General features: G+C 37.0%; 1 protein-coding gene across 4 annotated transcripts in view; it reads left to right on the top strand.

Annotated features, from left to right (window-relative positions):
- Nucleotides 1-1,116: 1,116 nt before the first annotated feature.
- Nucleotides 1,117-24,645, top strand: part of Tnip3 (TNFAIP3 interacting protein 3) — a 62,916-nt gene continuing 39,387 nt past the window's right edge. The window contains exons 1-3 of one of the 4 annotated variants that reach the window (XM_021236444.2): nt 1,210-1,270; nt 6,641-6,761; nt 11,028-11,113. Coding sequence is in view for 2 of the 4 variants with exons in the window: in XM_087193246.1 (XP_087049372.1) it covers nt 23,859-23,906 (48 nt within the window). In the remaining 2 variants the exon portion in view is untranslated. Of the gene's footprint in view, nt 1,271-6,640; nt 6,762-11,027; nt 11,114-18,400; nt 18,552-23,419; nt 23,907-24,645 lie in introns of those variants that run through there. The other 3 variants (XM_087193247.1, XM_087193249.1, XM_087193246.1) reach the window with 3 other exon arrangements.

The raw sequence follows: 24,645 nt of genomic DNA, 5'->3' as shown, positions 1-24,645 counted from the left end.
CTTTCCAAAAAGAAAAAATTTAACAAAGTATTTGGAAATAGCATGGCTTTCCATGGTCCTACTGTATTGACAATTACTAAAACTACTGAGAGCCCACTGACAGATTAATGAAAGACATGAGATTCAGAGTGAAACTTTACCCATTAACATTATGGGGTGTCAATTTCTGATCTGAAATCTAAAGATGATGAAGACTTAGGGTCCAGAGCACAGATCACTGGAGCCATAACTTTTACCTAACCAGCTGAGCAAAGTCAGGGCAGAGACCCCAAGGTGAGAATAATATGTATCCTGGTAAAACTAATGCAAAGATCATGTAGGATTTATTTGTGTTTAAAAGTTTGGTAGGATGTTCTCATTTTTCACTCTACTGCAAACTTCAAGTAATAATATTATAGTTAAACCATACTGGATGCAATTATTTAATGATCTAAAGAGAAAATCAGGGTTTACCAACTTTAATTAGTTTTGCTGCTCAATTGTCAGGACTGTGAACTTTATAGGAAAGAAATAAGCCTGGATAAATACTACTTTCTTTTGTAAAATAAATCTAGGTCAAATTGAAATTCATGAAGCATAATGAATTTTACTAATTAAAAATAGAATGCAAAAGTTTTTCTTCCACAAAATAATTGAAGAATAATCTAAAAAGATTTGCTAAGAATGTTATAAAAAGTGTGGTTAATATCGTTGCCTTTTATCCAAAGCATTACTAAATTTTTTTGATGATCTCTTGGAACAAGTTAATTTTTTGGTGCTTTTAAATTTATTTTTCTGTTTACTAAGTTTATGGATTTGTTCTCCAGACTCATTTGTTAGACCATTTGGTAACTTTTTCAAGCCTTAGCCTGATAACAGTAGTATCAATTACTGAACATCTAGAGCAGCCATGTGCATATGCTAGCACTAATCCACTAACAATATCACAATATTATGGTGCTTTCCTCTTTTTATAAACCAAGCCAATAGACTTTGCAGAAATTAAAGGACGTATACTAATTCCTGCTATGTTCAACTTTAAAAGTGTGCTGCATCACAAAGCTTCTTTCGGAAGCTTCAGATGTAAATTATCAGGTGTTCTAATTATAGTTGAAATCACAATGGCAGTAAGGATGCCAATGAGAACAGAAAGTGCCTGAAATCCGAACTAGGGTATAATCCCTGGAACTCCACCCTGCCCATGTCCATCCCAGTCAGTTCAACTGCTTTCCTGAGTGCTCAATCCCTGTCCCTATTACAGTGGTCAACACTGAGATCTGCTTTCCTTGGGGTAAGTAACCCCCACCCCCACCCCCGCTCCAGTAGCCACCATATGGTTCTCTTCTTGTAATGTCCAACACCAATGAAACTGTGATCACATTGAACCTCATTCTGCACCAAGCCCAGGAACCCATAGTCTGTGGGCTCAGGGATACCTGCTGACCCATGCTTGAATCAGAGGGATCAGGGTTCCAGCTCTGAGGCAAAACCTTCACACACTTGTCCACATGAACAGGAAAGAATAACTGTTGGCCCATTTGTCTGTTCACCATTCCTGTTGAAACAGTGTCAGAACAATCACTGCATGCAATAATTTCTGTAAAAAGTCAGTACTGTACAGCAGTAGACACTCGATTGTTGCTGAATATTGAAGAATACGTATAATTCAAGTACAAAAGAACAAGATAGCAATAAAGGCAGTAATGACTGAGCTTGAGTTTCCATTCTCAAGATGCCCTTAGTGTTTCCTTTCTTGATTATTTGTGTTCCACCTTTATCAGTTTTGAGTTTGAGGCCATTTGCATATATTTTAGATAACATCTAATTTTACAGTTATGTTTGAATTAATGTTTAGGTGTTTTGAAGCAAGCCTCTTCATGGAGTTACACTATTCAATAACAAATATTAGTGGTGTTCCTATTATGCACTAGGGGACAGAGCAAGGAATATAAAACAAAAGCCTTCTACATTCATGTGATATATATGGAGTATATATGGAAGTGAGGGAAGGGAATATTAAACAAATAAGATTTTAAAACACAACAAGAAGAAAATAAAGTAGAATCAAGGGACAGCATTTTGGGATTGAGAGAACTAGTTCAGGTAGGCTAGTCCTCAGATGCATTCTGGATAAAATGACATTTGAGCCAGGACCTGAAGGAAATGGAGAAGCAAGTTCTGCAGAAATAGCAGTAGAGGCCAAAGTGCTAGGAAGGGTCCTGTGCTTGGTATCCCTCACAACTGTAATAGGGCAAGTGCTCCCAGAGGGAAGAGCAAGAAGGAAGGGAGCTGAAGATATTGGGAAAACAGTAAGGCAGTGATGGAAAACCTTTAGAGTCCCAGTGCCAGACTGCAACTCAAAACCCACTTATTTACCCAAAGTGCCAACACTGGAATTAAACCTGAATAATGAGGTTCTAGTTTAGAAGAACAACTCATATGTTAGCATCCTTTGTCATAAAAGAAAAACACAATAACACACATGCCATAGGTTTACCACCACTGAACTAAAGGAACCAGATTACTTGAGCAGGTGGAGACCATAGTGGGTCATCTCAGCGTGATCCTGTCTGTGATCTGAAGTGCTCAGAACCACATTTGCTATTGAGTATGTACTACCACAAGTTATTGTGGCCTTGGGAGGCAAATCTGGTTGAGAATAGGTCAGAAAACTACATCAGGGGATAAACACTCAGTCTAGCCCAATTCTATTGCTACTTAGGACTTTAATTAACCTGAAGTATGCAGTTGCTAAAAAAATTCTATGATTCTCCTTAGAGAAACTTTGAAGATGGATTGAAATTCAATGCCATGGATTTATAGTACATTAGGCCATGACAGATTTACTGTAGACCCAGTAACCTGTATTTTATGAGGATCATACAAGCGACTTGATGGTGCAGACATTTCACAGCCTGCAAGAAACAATAAATATGAAGCTAAAGATACATTTTGTGGAATTCTTATTAAAAATGACAAAAAACAAGCAAAACTACCTTTATTATTTTAAAAAAGAAAGATAATGTATTACAAAGACATGCAGTACCTCACAGAATCTATGAGTAGGAAACAGCCACAGTTTGGAAAGGGCAGATTCTGGACTAGAAATTGGAGAGCCTTCCTCCGTATCTCAGCTCTGTATTTCTCTACACTTCTGCTTCTTTCTCACCATCCTTTGCACACAGAACCTCACTGGGGACTTGCACTGGCCTGACTAGGGTCATTCATTTCCCTGATCCTAGAGTTATAAGCAAGATCATGTGGTTTCAGCAAGCATGGCTGTCCAAGCATGCACTGCGAACCCCTGACAAAGAGGGCACAGGGTTAGGCAGACAACTCACGTGCGGGCCATGACAGACAGCTGAGATTTTCCATTTCATGCTTATTTCTTTTGGAGGCAACTTTGCAAAATCCTCCTGCAAGAACTCATCCACAATCCAAGGTGTTTATTTTAGTGAGAAATATTAAGGCAGGCAAAAAAATACAAACACACACACACATATTCCAAGAAAGTCACACACAGTATTGGTGGATTTTTTGAATTGTTTTTAATAAGAAAAATTCTTCCTTAGGGCCGGGGATTTAGCTCAGTGGTTCCGGTGCCTGCCTCGCAAGCACAAGGTCCCAAGTTCGATCCCTGGTACCAAAAAAAAACCAAAAACAACAAAAAAAGAAAAATTCTTCCTTATGCTAACATAGTATAATGGAAAAAAAATGAACTTGAGTTCGAAGGTCTGGTTTAAATCTCAATGTTATCAGTTACTGGTCATGTGACTGTGCACAGTTCACACTGGTTCTCAGATAAACGCAGCTCTGGGACTAGATTTTCCATCAGGTAGCTTCCAATACTCTTCAGCTATCATGTAATATTTATATTTAATGGCAGGTAATTGCTTAAGAATTTATTCAGAGGTTAATGGAGATACACAAAAATATGGTTGAAATAGGCTGTCATACAGGACTGAGTTTGATCCTGCTAATGTTTTGCAGTTTGATTTCACACAAGTTAATAAACTTCCTAAACTCCAGTTTGCACAACAGTGACCACAGACACTCCTCATTTAATAACTGAGTTCCACTCCTGTGACTAGACTGTTAAATGAATTGGTCACTAAATGAGTATATAATTTATGTATATAATATACAGTATGTATATTATAATATTCAGAACAAAGAAATGGTCAAAGGAAACTCCAACTTAATGACTTTGCTTTTATTTGTATAACTTACATCAGTGCTGTAATGTATAACAGAACATAAAACTACAGAACAATACTGTGAAGTATAATCAACAAAAATTACAGTACTATATAAACAAGGTACACTGTACAAAAAATGAAATTGAGGGCCTGGGATTTAGCTTAGTGGTTCTGCTGCCGGCCTCGCAAGTTCAAGGACCTGAGTTCGATCCCCAGAACCAAAAAAAAAGGAAAGAAATTGAGATTCCATCAGAAAATGTACAGAGTTGTCCGAAAATAGGTTGTAAGTCTGAACACTTGCTAAGGAGGTGGGGTTGCTAAATGAAGAATATCTGTATTAGACATCATATTATCAAAACAGTTTGATGAAAATGATTTGTTTTTCTTAAGAACAAATGCTGTCTAATAACTTTAAAAATAAAACACATTAGCCACCAACAAATCATCACATCAGCTAGGTTCAGGCAATATTGGTCCCTCAGGTGTCAGAAAAGGCAGGGGTGAATATTATTCATAATATCCAGGATATTTTGCAATATAGCAATGACATAGAAAGTGCTCATCAATAACCATGATTGCAAAACAGATGTAATCCAAACATGATCTTTAGCAAATTAATAAAGCATTTATTTTATATTTGCTCACATGACCTTTCCTGGCATCTTAGCTTCCACAAATTCTTCAAGACTACAATGCTCACAGTTGATATTGCTGGAAGCTATCTCTTGAATGTGCGATTTTGGCTCATTAATGAAGGAGCTTCTGCAGGTCATTGCAGGGGGCCAATGAAACTAAAATACTACTAACAAGATATTACAGAGCCATGAACCTGCTTGACTCTGTGAAAATCATTGGAAATACTAAATATTCTTTTTATTTTTTTGGTACCAGGGATTGAACTCAGGACCTTGCATTTGTGAAGCAGGCACAGTGTCACTGAGCTAAATCCCCAGCCCCAATACCAAATATTCTTGACAGTGAAACAGGCATTAATGTTTTATCTCATTCTTTTTTTTTTTTTTTTTTTTTTTTGGTACCAGGGATCAAACTAGGGACCTTGCACTTGCTAGGCAGGAGGTGGAACCACTGAGCTAAATCCCCGACCCATTAATGGAGACGCTGCTCTGTCTGCTTCAGCAGTAAATACCTTGGAGGATAGAAAGACATATAAAGTATGTCATAAAGGAGCTTACTAGCCAAGGCAGTAAGACAAAAATTAAACACTTAAAGACAGAGCCAAGAATAACAGTGATAATGAATCATTCAATTGTTTACTGTGGTTTGAAAATATATATATAAAACACTTGAGAAGAATGTGCACCCATATGATATGAGACATTTCTACATATCAAATAGTTTCAAAGGTAACATCACTTCTAAAGAGTTTGTTTATGTCTGAGAATTTATTTAACTTCAAATGAATCAGCTTTATTATCACTTGGGGAACTGTTGGAAGCAAATAGTCCTCCGAAGTGAGCACAATAAAAAGAGTGCACTGATTAATTTTTCTGGCCCTTTGGCACAGTTGTTCTGTCTGTGTGATCAACAGGTCTCATAAAGACCATGCTCCAAATCACTCCCCTCTACATCAAAACCAGCAAAACATATATTTTTTGGTTTTTGAGGCAAAGTAAGCAACCTCACATGAGATAGCTTATTTTTCCCCAGTATCAGACATTATAGAAATAATACGTAGTTTAAAGGCATTTGTCTTTTCATGAGTGTTGTGGTTTTTTGCACAGTGTGCTTAGTGAATGTGCCGAAAATACAGTAAGCTGTGGGCACTTCTCTTTTAACAACCACATTCCGTTCCTGCAGCTAGACTGTTAAATGCATTGCGCAGTAAAAGGAATTGTACAGTATGTACAATATAATATTCAGAACAAAAAAATGGGCAAAGGAAACTCAGTTTGATTACTTCACTTTTATTTTTATAACTCTTACATCCAGTGCTGTAATGTATAACAGAACATAAAATAATCAGCAAAAATTGCAGTACTGTATAAAAAAGGTGTACTGTGCAAAAAAAAAAAAAGACATTGAGACTCTATCAACAAGATATACAGAACTGTACAAAAAAAAACACGAGTCCAAAGTGGTGTCATAAGTCCAAACAGTTAACAGGTAGATCATTGAAAGAGGAGTATCTTTACTGCACAGTTTGTTGTATTAAAAATGTTTTAAAACATGTGGTTTACTGAGCACTCAGTTCTTATCATTGCTATCAGACTATGAATATTACTGAATCATTTTGTATCGATGTGCAAGTAAGTGAAAATTAAACTTTAATAATCTTAATGAGCTCTTGTGGCATAGACTAATGAATAGAAAATGAAATTAGAGTTTAGGAGATTCTAAAGAGATACACCAATAACACTTCCATGTTATTGATAAACTCAGTGTGCCCTTGAATAATTTTAATTACCTTTGTCACAAGTGTCTTTCCCATGGCCCCTGGTCAGGTGTGAAAGCATAGAGCTGGACAATAAAATCCGGGATCTGATTGAAAGAAGTGCTTCTCGTAATCCAAAAGGAGTCACGATGGAGGCCACACCAAGTCACAGATTTTCATGTTCTCCAAAGGTAAGAAAATCCTTCTTACTTCATCTCAATACCTGTTCAACAGTTTGTTCAACAAGAAGAATTTATGGGGACAGTCCCCAGATCATTTACAGTCAGTCATCTACTTCCTTGATGGCTGACAGGATAAAGTGAACCAGTATAAATCTTTCTTACGCAGTCACTTCCTGTTGCTAAACAAATCCTTCAGCAGAAGGCACCTTCCAGATCAAAGTGTGCAGATGGGGGTGGCTACAGGAAAGTGAAGAAGAGATCCTGCTTTAAAACGGATACTTTATACAATGATGACTCTTCATGGAGGAAACAACCTAAATTACTAAAGTCAGCACAACTCATGTCGTGGTCATTACAACAAATCTAATGTGAATAGATTTGGGAGTGCAGCTAGTATAAAAAATTAAATCATTCTTCAACTTTAAAATAACACTAGTTCTTATTTCTAAAGTAGTTTATGCTCATTGTAGAATATTTATATGGATTAACACAGAGAAGACTATAAAATCACACAGACATTTACTGTGGTGCTAATGGAGGTTGGGATCTTAAATAAATATTTACTCTTGTAAGAAATTTGCAACAGTAAATTTGTATATTTTTCTCCTACAGAAAATCTCAGAATTGTGTAAGTCTCAGGCCGTATTAAACACAGATCTGCTTCTAAAATAGATACATCACATCTAGAAAGCATCTCAGCATTGGAATCTCTCTCTCTCTCTCTCTCTCTCTCTCTCTCTCTCTCTCTCCCCCTCTCCCTCTCTCTCTCTCACACACACACACACACACACACGTTTTGTTAGGATTCCATTTCACTTAATAAGATGTTGTAGATACACTCCTTACCTTTCTTTCATTCATGTAGTAAACACATTATTTCCCACATGCTGCATTGAAGCACTTTTCCCTTTAAATCTCACTCTTTCTGAAAATACTGACTTTATTTTCAAAAGTACCAATGAATGTTTACTATTGGCTTTGCAGGGATCTATAAAGGTTCTTTCCCCCCTCCTTTCTAATCTTTATACCTCAATTCCAAGCCCTCATATATAAGCCTCTAACATTCATATAGAAGATCATTCCCTCATGGAAATGTGTGCATTTCTGCTGTTACATTTTATCTAACCCCAGAAAGAAATTTAATTGCATCATTTTAATCTTCTCCCAGACTTCATGTTCCTCAGGTTCTGTGGTTACCATCTTCAACTCATGTCTGGCCTCCTTTCCTCTTTCACTTCATTATGTCCTTTGGATCCTTCCTTGCATGATAACTTTTTCTGAACCCATATCACTGTCTTTGTGGTAACAACTGCTGTCAATTTGGGGACTTAAAGGAAATTTGTGTCACACCTCTCGCATCAATTCATTGATGAATGTCTTCATTCTCCTATACCCCATACTTCCGAGCAAAAGACAGCAGAGTCTTAGCTGATGCTTTCTATTTTTCTCGTGAAATATGAGGCAAAGACATCCACTGAGAGATCTAAAGTTTAAGGAAATGTGGGAAAATATGAAATGCCCATTAGGAAACAGAGAGTCTGAAGAGTTGAGTAAAACTGAAATGAATAGCTGGGTAGCTGGGAGGACCCAACCGAGTGAAAAGCACAACTTTATGAGAAGACCTATCACTAAACAGGCTTGGAGCTCCTATATTTTCAAAATGTTTATCACCTTGTATCAGCTTAACATATACAGTGGTGCCTCAGTTCATGAACTTAATTAGTTCCACGATTCTGGGAAAGATGGTCGCATCTGTGTTTCTGCGAGGAAGATGGCTGCATGTTTGACACCCAATGCAGAGTTGCAGAATCGAAACAAAATTTTACTGAATGGTTCTGTTTTCAAACCAAATTATTTGCAAAGAGAAACATTCATGAACCGAGCTAGTACAATATATAACTCTCCTCCTCTTGAAATCTATGTGAGATCCCACATACATTATGAGTAATGTTCTAACTCATTCTTACACATCATACCTGATCTTATTGATCACCTCTTCCCATACTTTCTCTCCCCTATCACACCACTAATAAATTCTAAATTGATAAATCCAGTCGTGACCTTGGATCTTATCTTTATTCACCCTTTCATTTGCATTTGGCACTACTCACTATTTCAACTTCCTTAAAATATCTACTCCATTGACATTAATCCCCAAATCTCCCTCCCTTACTTTCTGGCATTTTCTTCTCTCACCTTCACTGGGTTCCTGTATATCTCCTCCCTGTTCTATTAGTGTTATTCAGGATCTGGTCATAGTCGTTGACTTATTAAACTGAGATATATGTGGATGCTCTCTGGTATGTGTTCTTCATAAACTAGAAGTTCTTTTCTACACACACTTCAATTTCAGTCAGTATTTTTAAAGTGAATTCCCTATCTTTCTCTGTATCTGTTTGTTCAGCCCTCCACTCCAACACACTCCTATGGCAGTTAATTTGGGTGTGATCCTGGATTCCTAAAGGGACCAGGCTGTACAACCCCAAGTACTACCATTCTTAGAATCATGCCATCTTTCCTTTACCCTCGTCCCTAAGACTCTAAGGGTCTAATATTTGCTGAGCTTCCACTATAAAAGCTGTTTATAGTTTGTTTGATATCTATAGCAACACTTAAATAAGGCTGTCTTTCCTCTCATTTCCTAGATAAAAAATAAAGGTTTATAGAAATTCTAAATGTTGCTTAAAATTCACAAAGTCATAAAGTGCTAATCTCTGGATATGAAATGACCATGTGCATATTTTTCTTACAGTGCCATGCTGTCTTCTAGACATTCTTTCACTTCTCTAAAGGTACTTGCTGTTCTAGGCACCCCATAATCCTTCAGCAGACCATGAAGTTTCATGTGCTATGCCTTTCATTTACTAATTGCTCTTGATGAAAACTCATGCCTCCTTACTCATTGGCTGAATTTTTATGTATATTCAAACCTTTCATGGTACCTTTCACCACTTTCTCTTGTCCATAACAGCATTAAGTTTCTCTGTTTCATCCTACATCCCTCTCTTCCTTATACATTGCTCATAGGCTTGATTTCTTCAGTTTTGTAACATTTATGCATGTGCTTGTTTTCTCTACCAATCATGGGCTTCTTGAGGGTGGAATATAAATTATATGAAGGTAGTTTTTTTTCTAGAAGACAATGATAATGAACAGTTTTTTAGCCTCTTGAATCACAGTAAAACCAGATTTACAATCAATTTATCCCTAGAATCCCTCTACAAATAATTCTCAGAGTCTGCAGGGGAAAATTGAATGTACATTACACTTGTAAATCCATCTCTCAGTTCTTGTATGGAAGCTCCCATTTGGTTTCTCCTATTCTGGTCTCCTAAAGTGTCCCACTGATGATGATGGTTTTCAGATATTCACTTGTCACTGCTGCTTCTGGATGTCTGCTGTACCACTCTCAGGAGCATTGTTGGGTACCCTTTGCAAACATGCCAATTGTGCCAAGTAGGACATGTCCTTTGGGGCCCCAAAGGCAACTAACACTAGTGCTCCCACCATTGGCATGGAGAAACTTTCCCCCCCAACTTTAGCTACACAGGTTTCTAATGTAATCATGTACTTCCAATTTTTCCCAGAAACATATGTCACAGTACTTTTAGTTCCTCAGTTTTTGGGTTTTAGTTACTGCCTATTGAATGCCTACTCTGAGCCAGCACTTTTCACACCATTTCTCTACATTAGGCCATTTAATTCTTAGCTCTCCATAGATGGAGAAATTATGGTTCAGTGAGGCTAAATTATTTTCTCATATCTTATAGCTAATAGCTTTTAGATTCTGGACCTAAACTTAAGTCTGTCCAAATAACTAGAACCACTGACCTCTACTTCCTCCTTTTAGTTTCCCCTCCCTTGAATAAAAGTCAGCGGGATCTTGACCAAATTTCATAGATGTCAGGAACAATGCTATCATGTGAGCAGTCCCTCCCCTCTGGGTCTAAAGCACCATCCATGGATCAAACCACTGTGGCTTTGCCCTCTGCTCAGGTAGTCCCCCAGAACAGCTCCCAGGAAGTTTCTATTCTATTCTTCATCCCACTCTGCCACTGGTGTATCTTCTTCATTTGTCCTCAGAAGGTATCTTCAAATATTAGATTCAAGTAGTAAACACAGCTTCGTTCACAGCAAAATTTGCTGAATTATCACTTACACAATAGCACTCTGTAGAAAGAAATGCAATACTGAGAACAAAACAAAAACCTTTTTTACATTCTTGCTAAGATACTGATGGAACTGGATAAAAAGTTAACAAGATTTCTGTTTCAGTAAGATGAGAGTGAGCTGATGACCAAGGAACTGCAAAGAGTATCTCTGATTTTCCCACTGAATGAAATCAGCATAAGAATGATAAGGTAGGCTCCCTTCCAGTAGCTAGATATTAACTCTTCATGACTTTATGTGAGGGGAAGGGTGTAGCCCAGTAAAAGATAATTCAGTGAAAGGCCTGAGACATACATCAAGTTTCCTTTTCACCAACTACTATTGCCAAGAATAAGTAAAGAGGGAGAAATGCTAGAAAAGAAATTAATAATCTGATTCACTGCTCTGAGGAAATGGAAAAGCATTAGATGAACAGGAAGAACTCCACCAGCATGAAAATATACTTTATTATTATAGGAGAGTTGAAGTAGAAAGTTAGTGAACAAAGGTCATTTAAAGTCCTGTAGGCAAAGGAAAAATAATTGCCAAAGTGAGACTGATTTTAAGATTCTAAAAATGTACATTAAATGAAAGTTACATTAAACTAAGGTATATCCCACTGCTATGGAAATGTTAATATATGAACCAGCAAGAGAATGTCCTGACATACAGAAGAAATGGATAGGAGGCATAAAAGTGTTTCTTGGATAAAGAAATCCAAGGATACAACCTGAGAATAGGAAGGCAAAGAACTCAAATTTTAAGAGAATCCAATAGAGATAAATTTGCTTAAGAACTCTGTTCTATATTTGGGTTTTGTTTTTTTATTTTAACTTTCAAGCAGTTACAACATTTTTATTTTAAATAGCTTCATTTACAAGTTGATGGAGAAATTCCTAGTGGCTGGAGACAAATTGTAGATCTGGATATTCTTCCCTAGTAAAAAGTATAGAGGAGAGGTTGGATAGTTTGGAGAGTAACATAAACTCAAGACTTCAAAAGATAATGAAGGGTAAAACTTGGAAGCAGCCTATATGTCCATCAATAGATGAATGGATGGAGAAAATGTTGTATTTACATGCAGTGGAGCACTATTCTGGTGTCAAGAAATTTAAATTTGAGTCTTTTGTGGGAAAATGTATGTACCTTGAGACCATAACGTTAAATGAAATAAATCAGATTCACAAGTTTAAATACTGCATGGTTTCTCATATATAAAACCCAAAATATAGATAAAGACTAAAATAAAAGAAATAAGAAGTAAAGAGGTAGGTCTTTTTCAGATGAGAAGGGGATCAAGGAATGGGGAGGGGGGTTAGAAGGGAGGAAAAGGGATGATAAAAGGAATTAAGATGTGTTGTGTTTATGTACCAATATGTAAACATTACGTACTGCACATGTGTACATAAATAAAGATAAATAAAAATAAAGTAAATCCAAATATAAGAAAAGATTATGAGGGAAAAACCTTTGGCCAACTACAGAAAGTTAATCCACATTTTTGTTTTCACATCATTGAAACAAAACAATCTCATTTCTCTTCCTTTAGTTCCTTTTTAGAAACTTACATTAGCTTTATTCTTTATCAAAATATAATTAGGTAATCAAAGCAAAATATTTGAATTTTAATCAAAATTGCATTTTGATGATCAAAATCTTATTTTCTCATTTGTAAAATGGGTTGTAAGAATAATAAAGAAAATTAATTAAATAATAATAAAGTAAATTAAAATGTAAAAGCAACAGCCCAAATGCCCATCAACTGGAGACTGGATAAAGAAAATGTAGTATTTTTATAAAATGGCATACTACTCAGCCATCAAAAATGAGAAATTAGAGACATTTATTGCTAAATGGATACACATTGAGGCGATACTCTTAAGTGAAATAAATAGGACACACATGTATAAATACCGAATAGTTTCTCTGGTGTGAGAAACTGAAAGTGTAAGTAAGGACTAAAAGGTATAATAGACAATGTGAAATAGGAAGAAAAGGGGCAAAGGGGAAGGGTAAGTGGGAGGGGTAGGGCAAAGGAAAGAAGGGAATGGAATTAATATGAGAAAATGAAAAAAAGGAAACAAAGTCTTTGTAAATAGGGAGGGATGGAGGGGTCGAAGGGAGGGCAGGGGAAGGGGACAAAATAAGAACCAAGAGAGTATGTAAAGGTGTATATCTCCAATGATGAATGTCATTATATTGTATACCTAAAATGTACCAATAAAAGGATATACCAAAAAAAGCATGTAGTAAATGCAAAGTACTGAATAAATTCAACATTCTGCTCATCATCAACAAAATAGGATGTTTGAGTCTCAAAATTTTCTTAACTTCTATTCTCATACTATTACTAACTTCCTCTTTGAATCTTATTATCTAATTTCAGCAAATGTAGCTGTAGACTGTTTTTGATCCACTTTTGTTTTCTGTTAGAAAAAACTGTTGAGTTGTTGCATAAGGATCTATGTACCTTTCTTTAGCATCATTTGAGTAGCTAGCTTAGAAAAGTTCTGGCTCTGAGTTCTTAGGTAACATGATGGTCTCTCTTAGCTTGGGTGCTTCATTGTGTGTCCTTTGCAGCTGGCTGCAGGGAAACTGAGTGAAGTTATTTAAATGAGCTATGTTCATTCTGTTATTCTCCCCGCCCCCACTCTGGTACTAAGGTTCGAACTCAGAATCCTGCACTTTCCAGGCAGGTGTGGCACCACTGAGCTACATCCCCAGCTCTATTCTGTTATTCTTGATGTATGGCTATTAGTTTTCAATCTTCTGATTCTAAGGCGGTTTTAAAAACCTCAGTGTTAAACAGGTTAGGTAAAGAAACCAGATTGTTCCCTAAAATATCACCATAGTGTGAGATTGATCCTGTGCTTAATCTGTGGCATATTTCTCCTTCCATTCATCTTAGGGATTTCAAAAGACTTCCAATGAACAGGAATATCAGCTATATGTCCAGATAAGGAGGTCTTGCTTTGCATGTCCAGCTTAAACTCTTGTTTCATAACACAGAATACCACTGGGCATTGCAAAAAAACAAAGACATAGGTTCATAAGCTAAGAATGAACCCTAAGACAAAGATATAAAACTCTTAAAAAATAAGGGAAACAAAACTCACCCTAACTTTTTGGAAGCATTACTTAGTGGACAGAAGATTTTCTACAGGGCTGGAGAAGTGAAACAACTGAAAAATAAACCAAGGCTTCTTCCTTGTTAATAGGTAACAGACACTTTTGAGTAAGATGGTTTCTGTCTTACATAAAAGTTGTCAGTTCCATTGCTGGGAGAATTTTCTCCAAGTTCCACAAAAGAGAGAGTTATAGAAAAGCCCAAAAGATAAATTTTGGGGGGAAATATAAACAACAAGTGGAAGAATATTCCCTTTGGCTCATTAAAAAGAATAGTCCTGAGGACCCTAGTTAAGGTTACTAGGATGGCCCAGGGAGAAGAATGACAACTCAGTGGTTGTAGAGGAACCCATCAAGACTTGAAGTAACAAGAGGCATCTTTGTGGACATTATAAAAGTTAATTAAAAGAATATAAGGCATCCAGGACCATATAAAGAGAAGAAAGAGAATTGAAAGTCTCAGGGTTTCAATTGATTAAAAGCGTGGGACAAAAGATATTATCTTTCCTTTGTTGTTATCACTCAACCTTTGTCTTTGGTCAGACTTGTATGCCTTCTGTAACTAAATTTGGCTGTGTCCTCCTTTTTTTTGCAAGAAGAATAGCTTGAGCCTGATTTTGTTAACTTGTGACAGTATCAAGGCAGCAAAATATTTAGTAGGAGAGATACCATAAAGAACATGTTTGTGTTTTTTAGCAAACACATTAATTTCTTAATCAATTTAGCATCGTAACAGGATGTGAACCTCTCAAAGAGACTTCCAAACTAAAGCTGAGTTTTGCAATTTAATGCCTCAATAAGTCCTTGTATTTCTAGTTTCATTGAAAGCAATTTTTTATGAGTATTGAAAAGGGACTAGCAAAATGGACACTTTCAGCTCTCACCGAAAATATACCATTCTAACATCCACCCTCCATATGAAATACATTATAAAACTCTTTTTATCTTGCTTTGTCTTTGTGGGGAGAGAAAGGTATAGCCTACAAAGTACAAAAATGCCTCGGTTTATGAACACTTCAGTTCATTAACAATTCAGTTCACAAACCAAAGCATTCAGGAAAATTTTGCTTCCATTTGTGAATTTCACATTGGGTGACCCACACAACTACAGCCATTTTCTCCACATGAACGTGAACATGTCCATCTTCCCCAGAATTGTGGAACAAATTAAGTTCATGAACCAAGGTACCACCATACACAACTATCTTTTCCTATGGAATTCTGGAATAGGTTGCAAAAATATGAGACAAATTTTTTTTACAATGAAGAAGATAGCTATACAAATTACTTTTGAAAGTACATTTTCTTTAGTTATTAAAAATGTGTTATCAGGGATGTGAATGTAGCTCAGTTATCAAACACTTGTCTAGCATGTGCATGACTCTGGTTTCAATCATTAGCATGACAAAAATTGAGTTAGCAAATGTTTGCAGTTATTAGGAGATTTTCTTTTGAATCAAGCTCTCTTAGAAAAAAAACACTCTTGATGCGTTTAAAGTCCTCATTGAAAGTTTCTGATACATATTGTCTTATGTGTACATGTTCTTTATTAATTTTATAATTACACTTTTTGTCACTTAAAAATAGTATCTTCATCTATAGGCATGTTTTGAAACATATTGCCTTAAGAAGAACTTAGTTTTCTTTCCCCAGTGGTATCTAAGCTAATCTGGACAATCATTTGACAAAGATGATACAGAAAGGATTCCATCATTAGTGGGATGAAAACCAGAAAATAAGTAAGAGACATATATGTCTTGCTCATCTTTATGTTGTAGGACTTGGCAGAGTTATCTGATTCACAGTTCATAATCAATAAGTATTATAAGAATGAAGTTAAAATCAACACATGAGCAAAGAACAAGAGAAAAACAAAGTGATCTGTGTTGTTATCAAATGATCAGAGATTTATCCTCCCCAGAGAGAAAATTTTTGTTTTGAAATTCAAAAATAGGATTATAATTTTTGAAGGCTATTTTTCTCTTTTTTGATCACTAGTCTTTGGCAAAAGAAATTAATCTCCAGGCAAGAAGTAGTAGAACTGATGTTATGGTTTAGACCTAAAATCTCCCAAAAGCCTCATGTTCACAGGTAGGGGATGCCTGGTCAGAGGAGGTACGTAACTGGCAGCATAACCTGGAAGGGCGTATTCTTGTCTCTGCCTTCTCCCTTCTCTCTCTGCTTTCTGGCTGCCATGAGATGGACAGTTTTCTTTCACTATGCTATTCCATCATACTCCTTCTGCCCTGGAGCTGGCCAACCGTCAGCTGAATTCTACTAGAAAATATGAACCATATAAACCTCTCTACTTTTAAGTTGCAGGTGATGGTTATTTTGTCCCACCAATGGGAAAGTGACAAATACAGAAAATCAGTACTGGGAGTGGTGTCACTGATACTAAGAATGGGGTTGTTGCTGTTGCTATGCCTGACCATATGGTTCAGAAGCTTTTGGAACTGTTTGCAGGAGGTTGGAATGGTTTTGGAAAAGGTAGCTAGAGAAGCCTTAGAATGAATGTTAAGATTCTGGTTGGCACTTAGAAGGACAGAATACTGATGGGAGTGTGGAAGTAAAGGCTGTTATAGCTGTCTCAGTGAAAAAAAAAAATCACACCATGAAAATGTCCAAATTAAAGGAGTCCTTTTTAATAGTCAGCAACCAAGGACAAGCTCTTGCTCCCATCTTCCTTGGTACCGATCAAGCAGGGAAGCCCAGTTTTTAAAAGGGAAAAGTGTCATGATCTCATTTTTGAGCAAGCACAGGGGTACAGAAGCAGACTGCAAGTTAGAGCCAATTTTGGGGATCAGGCAGGAAATTCCTATCTTTATGGTTAGGGCCACAATATAACATGTCCTGTCCTTTGTTCCTAACCACAAGACACGATATGTCCTGTCCTTTGTTCTTAACCACAAGGTAAACTAGGTGCTGGTTAACTTATCACTTTGAATAAGCAGTCCAGGGAGGAAAGGGGGTAAAGTTCAGGTGCAGGCTATTGGGGGGGGGGGGTTCTGGTTAACACCTTTGCTTCAAAGGCCACCAGGTTCACGAGGTTTCATTTGGGAATAAGAACTCTATTGGCAATTGGCCTAGAGACAGTGTGTGTTACACTCTGGCAAAAAGCTTGTCTATATTTTTCCTGTGTACTAAGACTTTATGTGAAGCTAAATTGAAAGAAGGTGGACTAACTGATCTAGTGGAAGGAATTTCAAAGCAGTTCAATGTTCAGGCTGTGGTTTATGTACTGCTGGCTGCTTTTAGGCAAATCTACAGTGAGAAGGGGATGAAGGGAGACCAAAGGTGAATGATTTGAAAAGTTCTGCAGTTTCACCAGAAGGGAAGTGCCTGAAAAGTTAGAGCCCAAGGGAAATGCTTGCTGAGAAGATTAGCATTAGAAAGAAGCCAAGAACTTTGCATTAGGACAATAGGAAAGTAGTATTAAACCTCCCCAGAAATTGTTAAAACCAATCCTTTTCAGGTTCAGTGGAATAAAAAAGTAAACAACTTTGAAAGACTTTGCTTGGAGAAGAGAGCACCAGGGAGCTAAGCTCATTCAGGGCCACCTAGGGCCAGAGTTCAGCTACCGAGATACTCAGATGCCCCTGCTGCAATGGTCCAGTGGCCCAGGTTACTGCTGAATCTGACAGCAGACCTTGGCATCATCCATATGTCGCAATGTTTTCGGCATATGAAATGCAAGATTTATGGAGTCATAGAAGTTTTCATCTAGATTTAAAGAAGGCCTAAGAGAACAGGCCTGAGAGTGCATTGAGTCAAGGTGTGAGAGTGAATCTGAACATTCAGAGAGGAGTCACAGGAAGCTAGAGAAGCCAGGAATGTGTAACATCTCCTGAGGAAACCTGTAGGCAGTGAGCGGAACCAGCGAAGCCATGTGGGCTACAGCTGGCTACTCAAGCCTTTTGGAGCTCACATTGACACAACCTTTCCCTAGTGGTGGACACAAAGCTATGGGATTTAATGTTTGACCTAATGGGTTTTGGTTCAATTAATTTTTATTCTGTTATTTCTCCTTTTCGGAATGGGAATGTTTACCCTGCATCTTTGTATGTCAGCAGTGTTTAATTTTCTTTTGGAGTTTCAAGGGGCTCACAGCTAAGAATTTGCTTTGAATCTCAGAGGAGATCTTAGACTTTTCAGCAATGCTAGAATTGTTAAGATTTTGGTGACTCTTAGAGATAGACTAAATGAATTTTGCATAATAAGATGAACAAGAGTCCTTTGGGTTCCAGAGGAAGAATGTTATGGTGTAGATTAAACTGTCTCCCAAAGGTCACATGTTCAGGGGTGTGGCCTGGTCTGAAGGGTAGGTCACTGTAAGTTTCACCTGAAAGTGTGTATTCTTATCATCAGCTCCTCCCTTCTCTTTCTGATTCCTGACTACCATGAAGTGAGGAGCATTTCTTTTCTATACCCTTCCACCATGCCGTGTCTGCCTTGGAGGCAGCCAACCACGGACTGAATCCCACTGGAAACCATGAGCCAGATAAACCTGTCCTCCTTTAATTTGTGAGTGTTGGGTATTGTGTTTCATCAATGGGAAAATTACCAGTACAACTAACAGATTTTTGTTTTATATGATTTCAAAAGTCAAGCCATTTTATTCCAGATAGGTAAGTTAATTAGATGTGTTGTGTGCCATTAGAAGGGACCAGCCCTCTAGGAGCCAACACAGCAAGGAGCTAACACAGAGAACAATTGAGGCACATTTACTGGTTAGCGTTATAAAAAGGAAAAGAAGTAGTACTTCCCCTAGAGATAGATAGCAGTGATTGATATTCTAAATGGGAAATTCCTTGTATGTGATTTGTCTTCCTATTTGATCCCTATTTAATCTATATTGCCTGGGTGACTGTACTTGTAATCCTATTGGTTGGTCATGTTTTTGTCCCACCTCAGGCCACCTTGTAAATCTCCATTGGGTCTTATAGTTTTGTCCCACTTTGTACCCACCTCACCACATGGTTTTGGTGTATAAAACATCTTTGAAAAGTGGGATGAGTGGGCAACCCACTTTCCAGTTCCCCTTCTGTCTCTCTTAGGCAGAAGCTTTCTTTCTCCCAATAAATTTTTTCTACTCTTAACCTCCGTTGTTCCTAGAATTCATTCTTCAATTTTAGAGAACACAAACTAGCTTTTTGAATATCTAGCAGGTTTGGGAGTTACATCTTATCCCCCCTGTATCAATTTCATACCTACCCTTCAATAAAGTTCAAGTCCCGTGAATTTCCTAAATTATATTTTTAATGACTCAGGTTCCTGTGTTAAAGAGAATGATGTCTTGTTCAATAATTTCTTGGCTGTTATATCTGTCCAGGTTTGTTGAAGGAATAAACAAGGGGTATTAAATGAGTTTTGGTGTGGATTTAGTGGTTTTGGACAAATTATTTAACATCTATGAACTTAAACTTCATCCTCATTAACATCAAAGATGCCTTTTCCAGCACCTCACAGGGGTGTTATGGAATTAAAGTTGAAGCAAATACAATATTTCAAAGCTCAGAACTGATTTGTACAAAATTATAGTTTTGTTTTCTAAACTGAATTTATTTTCAATCTAAAACCTCCATCTCAACCCTTAGAAAATATTTTAATCTGGCTGACTGTAGGAAATCTCAATTATTTTGATGTTTTCTTGGGTAATTTTATTTTCATTGTAGTCACATTTGGAATTTCTTCTCCCTCCTCCTCCTCCTAATGACATGCAGGTTCTGTGGAGCAAACATTATGAAATGATCTGGGTAGAGTAGGGTTGTCAGAAGCAGCAAATAAAAATACAGGATGCCCATTAAAGTTTGGATTTCAGATAAACAACTGATATTGCATGGGACACATCAAAAAAAAGGTGGAATCTATCTGAAATTTCAATTTATCTAGGCATCCTGTATTTTTCTAGCAACTTTAGGGTAGAGGCATCATGGATGCAATAATCCACCATTGTATATTGCCGTTAGCACTGATGTATCCTGCCTCTTTGGACTTTTCATTGGCCTGTATTCTCAGGGGCGATATCTGGTGCTTGCCTATCCTTAGGTAAGTGTGGTAAACACTATACTATATCCTCCTTTATTTTACCATGCAGCCTTCTTAAATCCCTTGAACCTCAGTTAAGAATTTTTCATCTTTCTTAGGAACGCAGAAAATTTCTAGCTTTGCTTCCATGCCACTCTAAGATTGAACTGTTCAGAGACTTCTCTACCTAGCCATGCTACCATCTCATGTTGCAGCTGTGTGCAGTGGTGGTATAGGGAAATTCTCCCCAAGACTTGTGCCTTCCCCAGACTCAACCCTGGGAATAAGGTTAAAGCTCTTTCTACTCTTTGATGTTCAAGCTAGGCAGCTTGATAGATGATGGATAAGTCACTAGAAGAAGGAGCGTAAGTCTTTCTCTTCATGGAGACTAACCAACATTTATTACTATTTTTCCCTGATTTTTTTCATTTCCCCAGGCCATAAAACCTTTATTTATTCTTCTGGGGAAGACGGTAGAAGTGGCAAGGATAGGTTATAGTGACATCATTTACCAGTTGCTTATGATATAAATTTTTATCAGTTGTTTGTGATATAATTTTTTTTTGCCCTGACTCAGCTTTTTTCTTTAACACTTTATTGTGAAAATCTCAGATATACAGCAAAACTGAAAAGATTTTATGGTGCATACCCATATGCCCATCAACTAAATTCTGTCATTAACATTTTACATGTTTATCATGTATCTATGCATCAATTTGCCCATTTTCATCAACCCATGTGATTTTTTGAAGCATATCTAAATAAATTGCACAACTATTAGTCTTTTTAAAATTAAAAAAAATGTTTTCTAAACACTAGCTTTTGCAAGTCAAAGTTTTGGTTTTCAAGATATCTCTAGAAGGGCTGGGGATTTAGCTCAGTGGTGCCACCACCTGCCTTGCAAGCACAAGGTCCCAAGTTCGATCCTGGTACCCAAAAAAAAGATATCTCTAGAATTTAGAAAATCTGTTTTGAAACTCAAGAGTTTAACAGGGGCTGATTTTTCCCCTTTTTTTTCACTGTTAAACTCAAGGCAAAATATGGAGCTTCCTGAACAGATAAAGAATTAGTTCTAAATAAAGTGTATGCTTTAAGGGAGCGGTCATCAGTTAATATTTCAAGATATTAATTTGACGCATAAGATGTTTAAAGCAATGTGCAAATGTAGGAAATATTATTGGAGGCCTCAATTTTCACTTGAAAAATTCTGCCATGGAATTATAATTATTTATTAGACATCAATCCACTTTATTTTTTTCCATTAAGTTTATTAGTACATTTTAGATATAAAATACAGTTACATTCATCATTCGGATCTTGTACCTTTACATGACATATCTTGGTTCTTATTTTTTCCCCATTCCCCTGCCTTCCCTTCACTCCCTCCACCCTTCCTTATTTATGCTTTATTTCCATTTTTTTCCTTTTCTCATATTTTTTCTTTTCCCTTTTTTCCTTTCCCCTACCCCTCCCACTTCCCCTCTTCCTTTAGACCTTTACTTCCTATTACACAATATCAATTATACATTTTTTGAACTACAATATCAAGATCTAGGAGACATTACGACAGATTTTACAGAATTTAAAAGGTTACAGAAAGCATATTACAAAAATATTTTTTGAAATAAATTTGACAAGTTCTAAGAAGTACCTTGGAAGACAAATTAATGAAACTAACTCTAGAGGAAATATAAAATTTGAATAGCACCTATTAAAGAAAGAATATTCCTAGCTTGAAAACCTACCTATATGACAACAACAGGCTTGTATACATTTTAACTGATAAATTATATCAAACATTTAAAGCAGAAAAAAGAAAGAATACTTCTCCCCTCATTTTAGGAAATCAACATTGTGCTAATACTAAAACTGGATAAAGATAATAGAAGAAAAAAGTATGAATATAGATAGAAATTTGTTTAACAAAGCAAACTGTTAGAAGTCAGATCTGGCAGTATGGAGAAAGTGATTTTCTTATAGGGATGGCAGTGTTGGTTCAGCATTGGAAGATTCACCCCCAGAAGTCATCATTTTAACAGAGAAAAGGAAAAAGCCATATGATCCTGTCAGTAGTTGCAGAAAAAGTATTGGACTAAATTCTACAGCTGTTCATGGTAAAAGCTATCAGGAGACTAGAAGTAGAACAGAACCTTCTCAACAGATCAAAGACATGTACTCCATACTTCCAGCAAAAACACCTTATATGAATGGAGAAGATACAATGCTTTCTCCCTAAGGTTTTGTACAGAGGCAAAATAATATTGATCCATAACCAAAATGGAATGGGTGAAGTATTCATCTATAAAATGAATAAAAAGAAAATACACTGAATCAGAATAGCTCCTTAAAAATGTGTTGAGACACCTACTTGATCATTTCTGGTTTGTAGACAAAATATAAATTAGGGTATGCCTTTGGTCATTCTTCGTCGTAGGCTGTGTTCTGAGAATTGGAAGCGTGTTATGATTTCTTAATGGAGACTCATACATAAACAGATGCTTTCAATAAAAAATATATTACACCACTACTCTGTACTCTGAAGATACTATATTAGTTTCCAAGGCTAAAATGTTAACTATTGACCCCACCTTCAAGAATTTTATAGCCTGTCTGGGAGAAAGATGCATAAAACTAACGACTGCTTTGTGATAAGTGCTAGAGTTGATGCTTCACAAAGCACAGCAAGATCACAAAGGAAGAAATAACTAACTCTGCTCTGAAGAACCAAGGGTTCCTTGCAAAGGAACTTTAGCTCTGTTGTGGTGCACTGGTAAATCTTCAGTCAGGGAAAGTTTCGTAAAGTCTGCAGTTTCAAAAAGACTATAGACTAGTCAGCAAAAGCCAATTTGTCTTATACTCTATCTGATGTGTACTAAAAACTAGATGTGTATAATCAAAACACACTGTGAGCAACATTTCTGTACTGCATGGGAATAATTATTCCAGAGGCCTTCGGCTGCAGGGACAGAAGCACACATCACCCGTGAAGCTATAAAATCTGGGACACAGACTGTTGATTTCTGAGTTCCAGGGACCAAAGAGAGGTGATTTGCTACTTTGGAAGCAAAGAAGTTGCAGTTTGTGATCTCTAGGTCTCTTATAAGTTTTTGACATGATGTCTGCTTTAAGTACATTGTAAAATTGATTTTTGGAAAGGGAGAGGGTGTGTGTGTGTGTGTATGTGTGTGTGTGTGTGTGTGTGTGTATGAATCTTGCATGCAGACATGAAAACAGTGTGTGTTATTTTAAGCTCAAGAAATATGAGGACAACACAGAAATTGATATCATGAAGTTTACATTTTAGTGATGGGAGATAATAAACAAAGAAGAAAATTGTATAGTCTAGTCAATGTATGCAAAAATAAAGCAGAAATGCTGGATAGAATGTACTGGGAAGGAGAGTGACTTAAGCCAGAAGCCCAAGTTCTCAATAAACAGGTGACATTTACACCATCAGCTATTGAAAGTGAGGGGCTAAACCATGTGGATGTCGAGGAAAAGATAGTTCTGGGCAGAGAATAGATTCAAAGGACAGCAGTGTGGCCAGGATATGGGGCAGAGTGAGGAAATGGAAGGAGACTGAGGAAGAAACTAGAGAGACATGGGGTAGATTGTGCAGGACCATGTGGGTCACTGTAAGGGTTCTGCTTTCACTCTGAGTAAGATTGGTAGCCACTGATACACCCTAAACAGAAAGGGCATGAAATGACATTGAAAAGCCACACAATGGCTACTTCATTGATAATGCTGGAGAGGAACAAGAATGGCAAGCTCTAGGTTACTTCTGTATCCAGCTAAGAGAGGATGATGGTGCTGGGTCAGCCGAACATCTTCCCCAAGATCACATCAACAGTAAGTGATGAAAGTAGGATTTGACAACGAGCCACAGATCAGTTACTGCTGGGCATGCCCCTAAAATGTTCCTGTAAATAAAATCAGGAAGTAAACATTAAAGCTATTATTTTTAATAAGTTATAAAAGGCATGTTTATTTCATTTTGCTACTTATTAAACTAAGAAATCTCATGGCTCTTGTGGCAATGGCAGTTGGTTCTTTCTGGCGACATTTTTAAAGTCAATAAAATATTCAGATAAATTTGATACAGATTTTGATATGAAAAGCAGAGTCAAAGATGATTGCCAAGGTTTTCGGCCTAGAGGATTAAAATTGTAATATATTTTGATAGGGAAGACAAGCTTTGTAGAGAAATAAACGGGTTTTAGATAGGCAGGGGAGGTGACTATGGAGCATCTCTGTAGAGGTGACAAATAGGCAAATAACAATGAAGGATGGAGTTCAGACTGTGGTCATTTTCAGTGCCAGAGTGAGCTGGTTGTTATATATTTACATTGCCGTAATGTGTTGAATAATTGGGTAACCCTTTTGTTAGAATCTATTAACTGGTGGGGCTGGGGATTTAGTTCAGTGGTTCCAACGCCTGCCACGCAAGTGCAAGGTCCTGAGTTTGATTCCTGGTACTGGAAAAAAAAAAAATCTTATAACTGGTATTGCACTTGCTAGCCTCTCCTGTTTAATACATGATGAACAACTCCAGGCTTGTTTTTACTAAAAAGCCATTTTATCATGTCAT

Source organism: Heterocephalus glaber, unplaced genomic scaffold (assembly GCF_053883595.1).
Source record: "Heterocephalus glaber isolate CG9 unplaced genomic scaffold, H.glaber_assembly_v1.0 deba00001586, whole genome shotgun sequence".
Classification (NCBI taxonomy): Eukaryota; Metazoa; Chordata; class Mammalia; order Rodentia; family Bathyergidae; genus Heterocephalus; species Heterocephalus glaber.
This window is presented reverse-complemented; position numbering and strand designations above follow the sequence as displayed.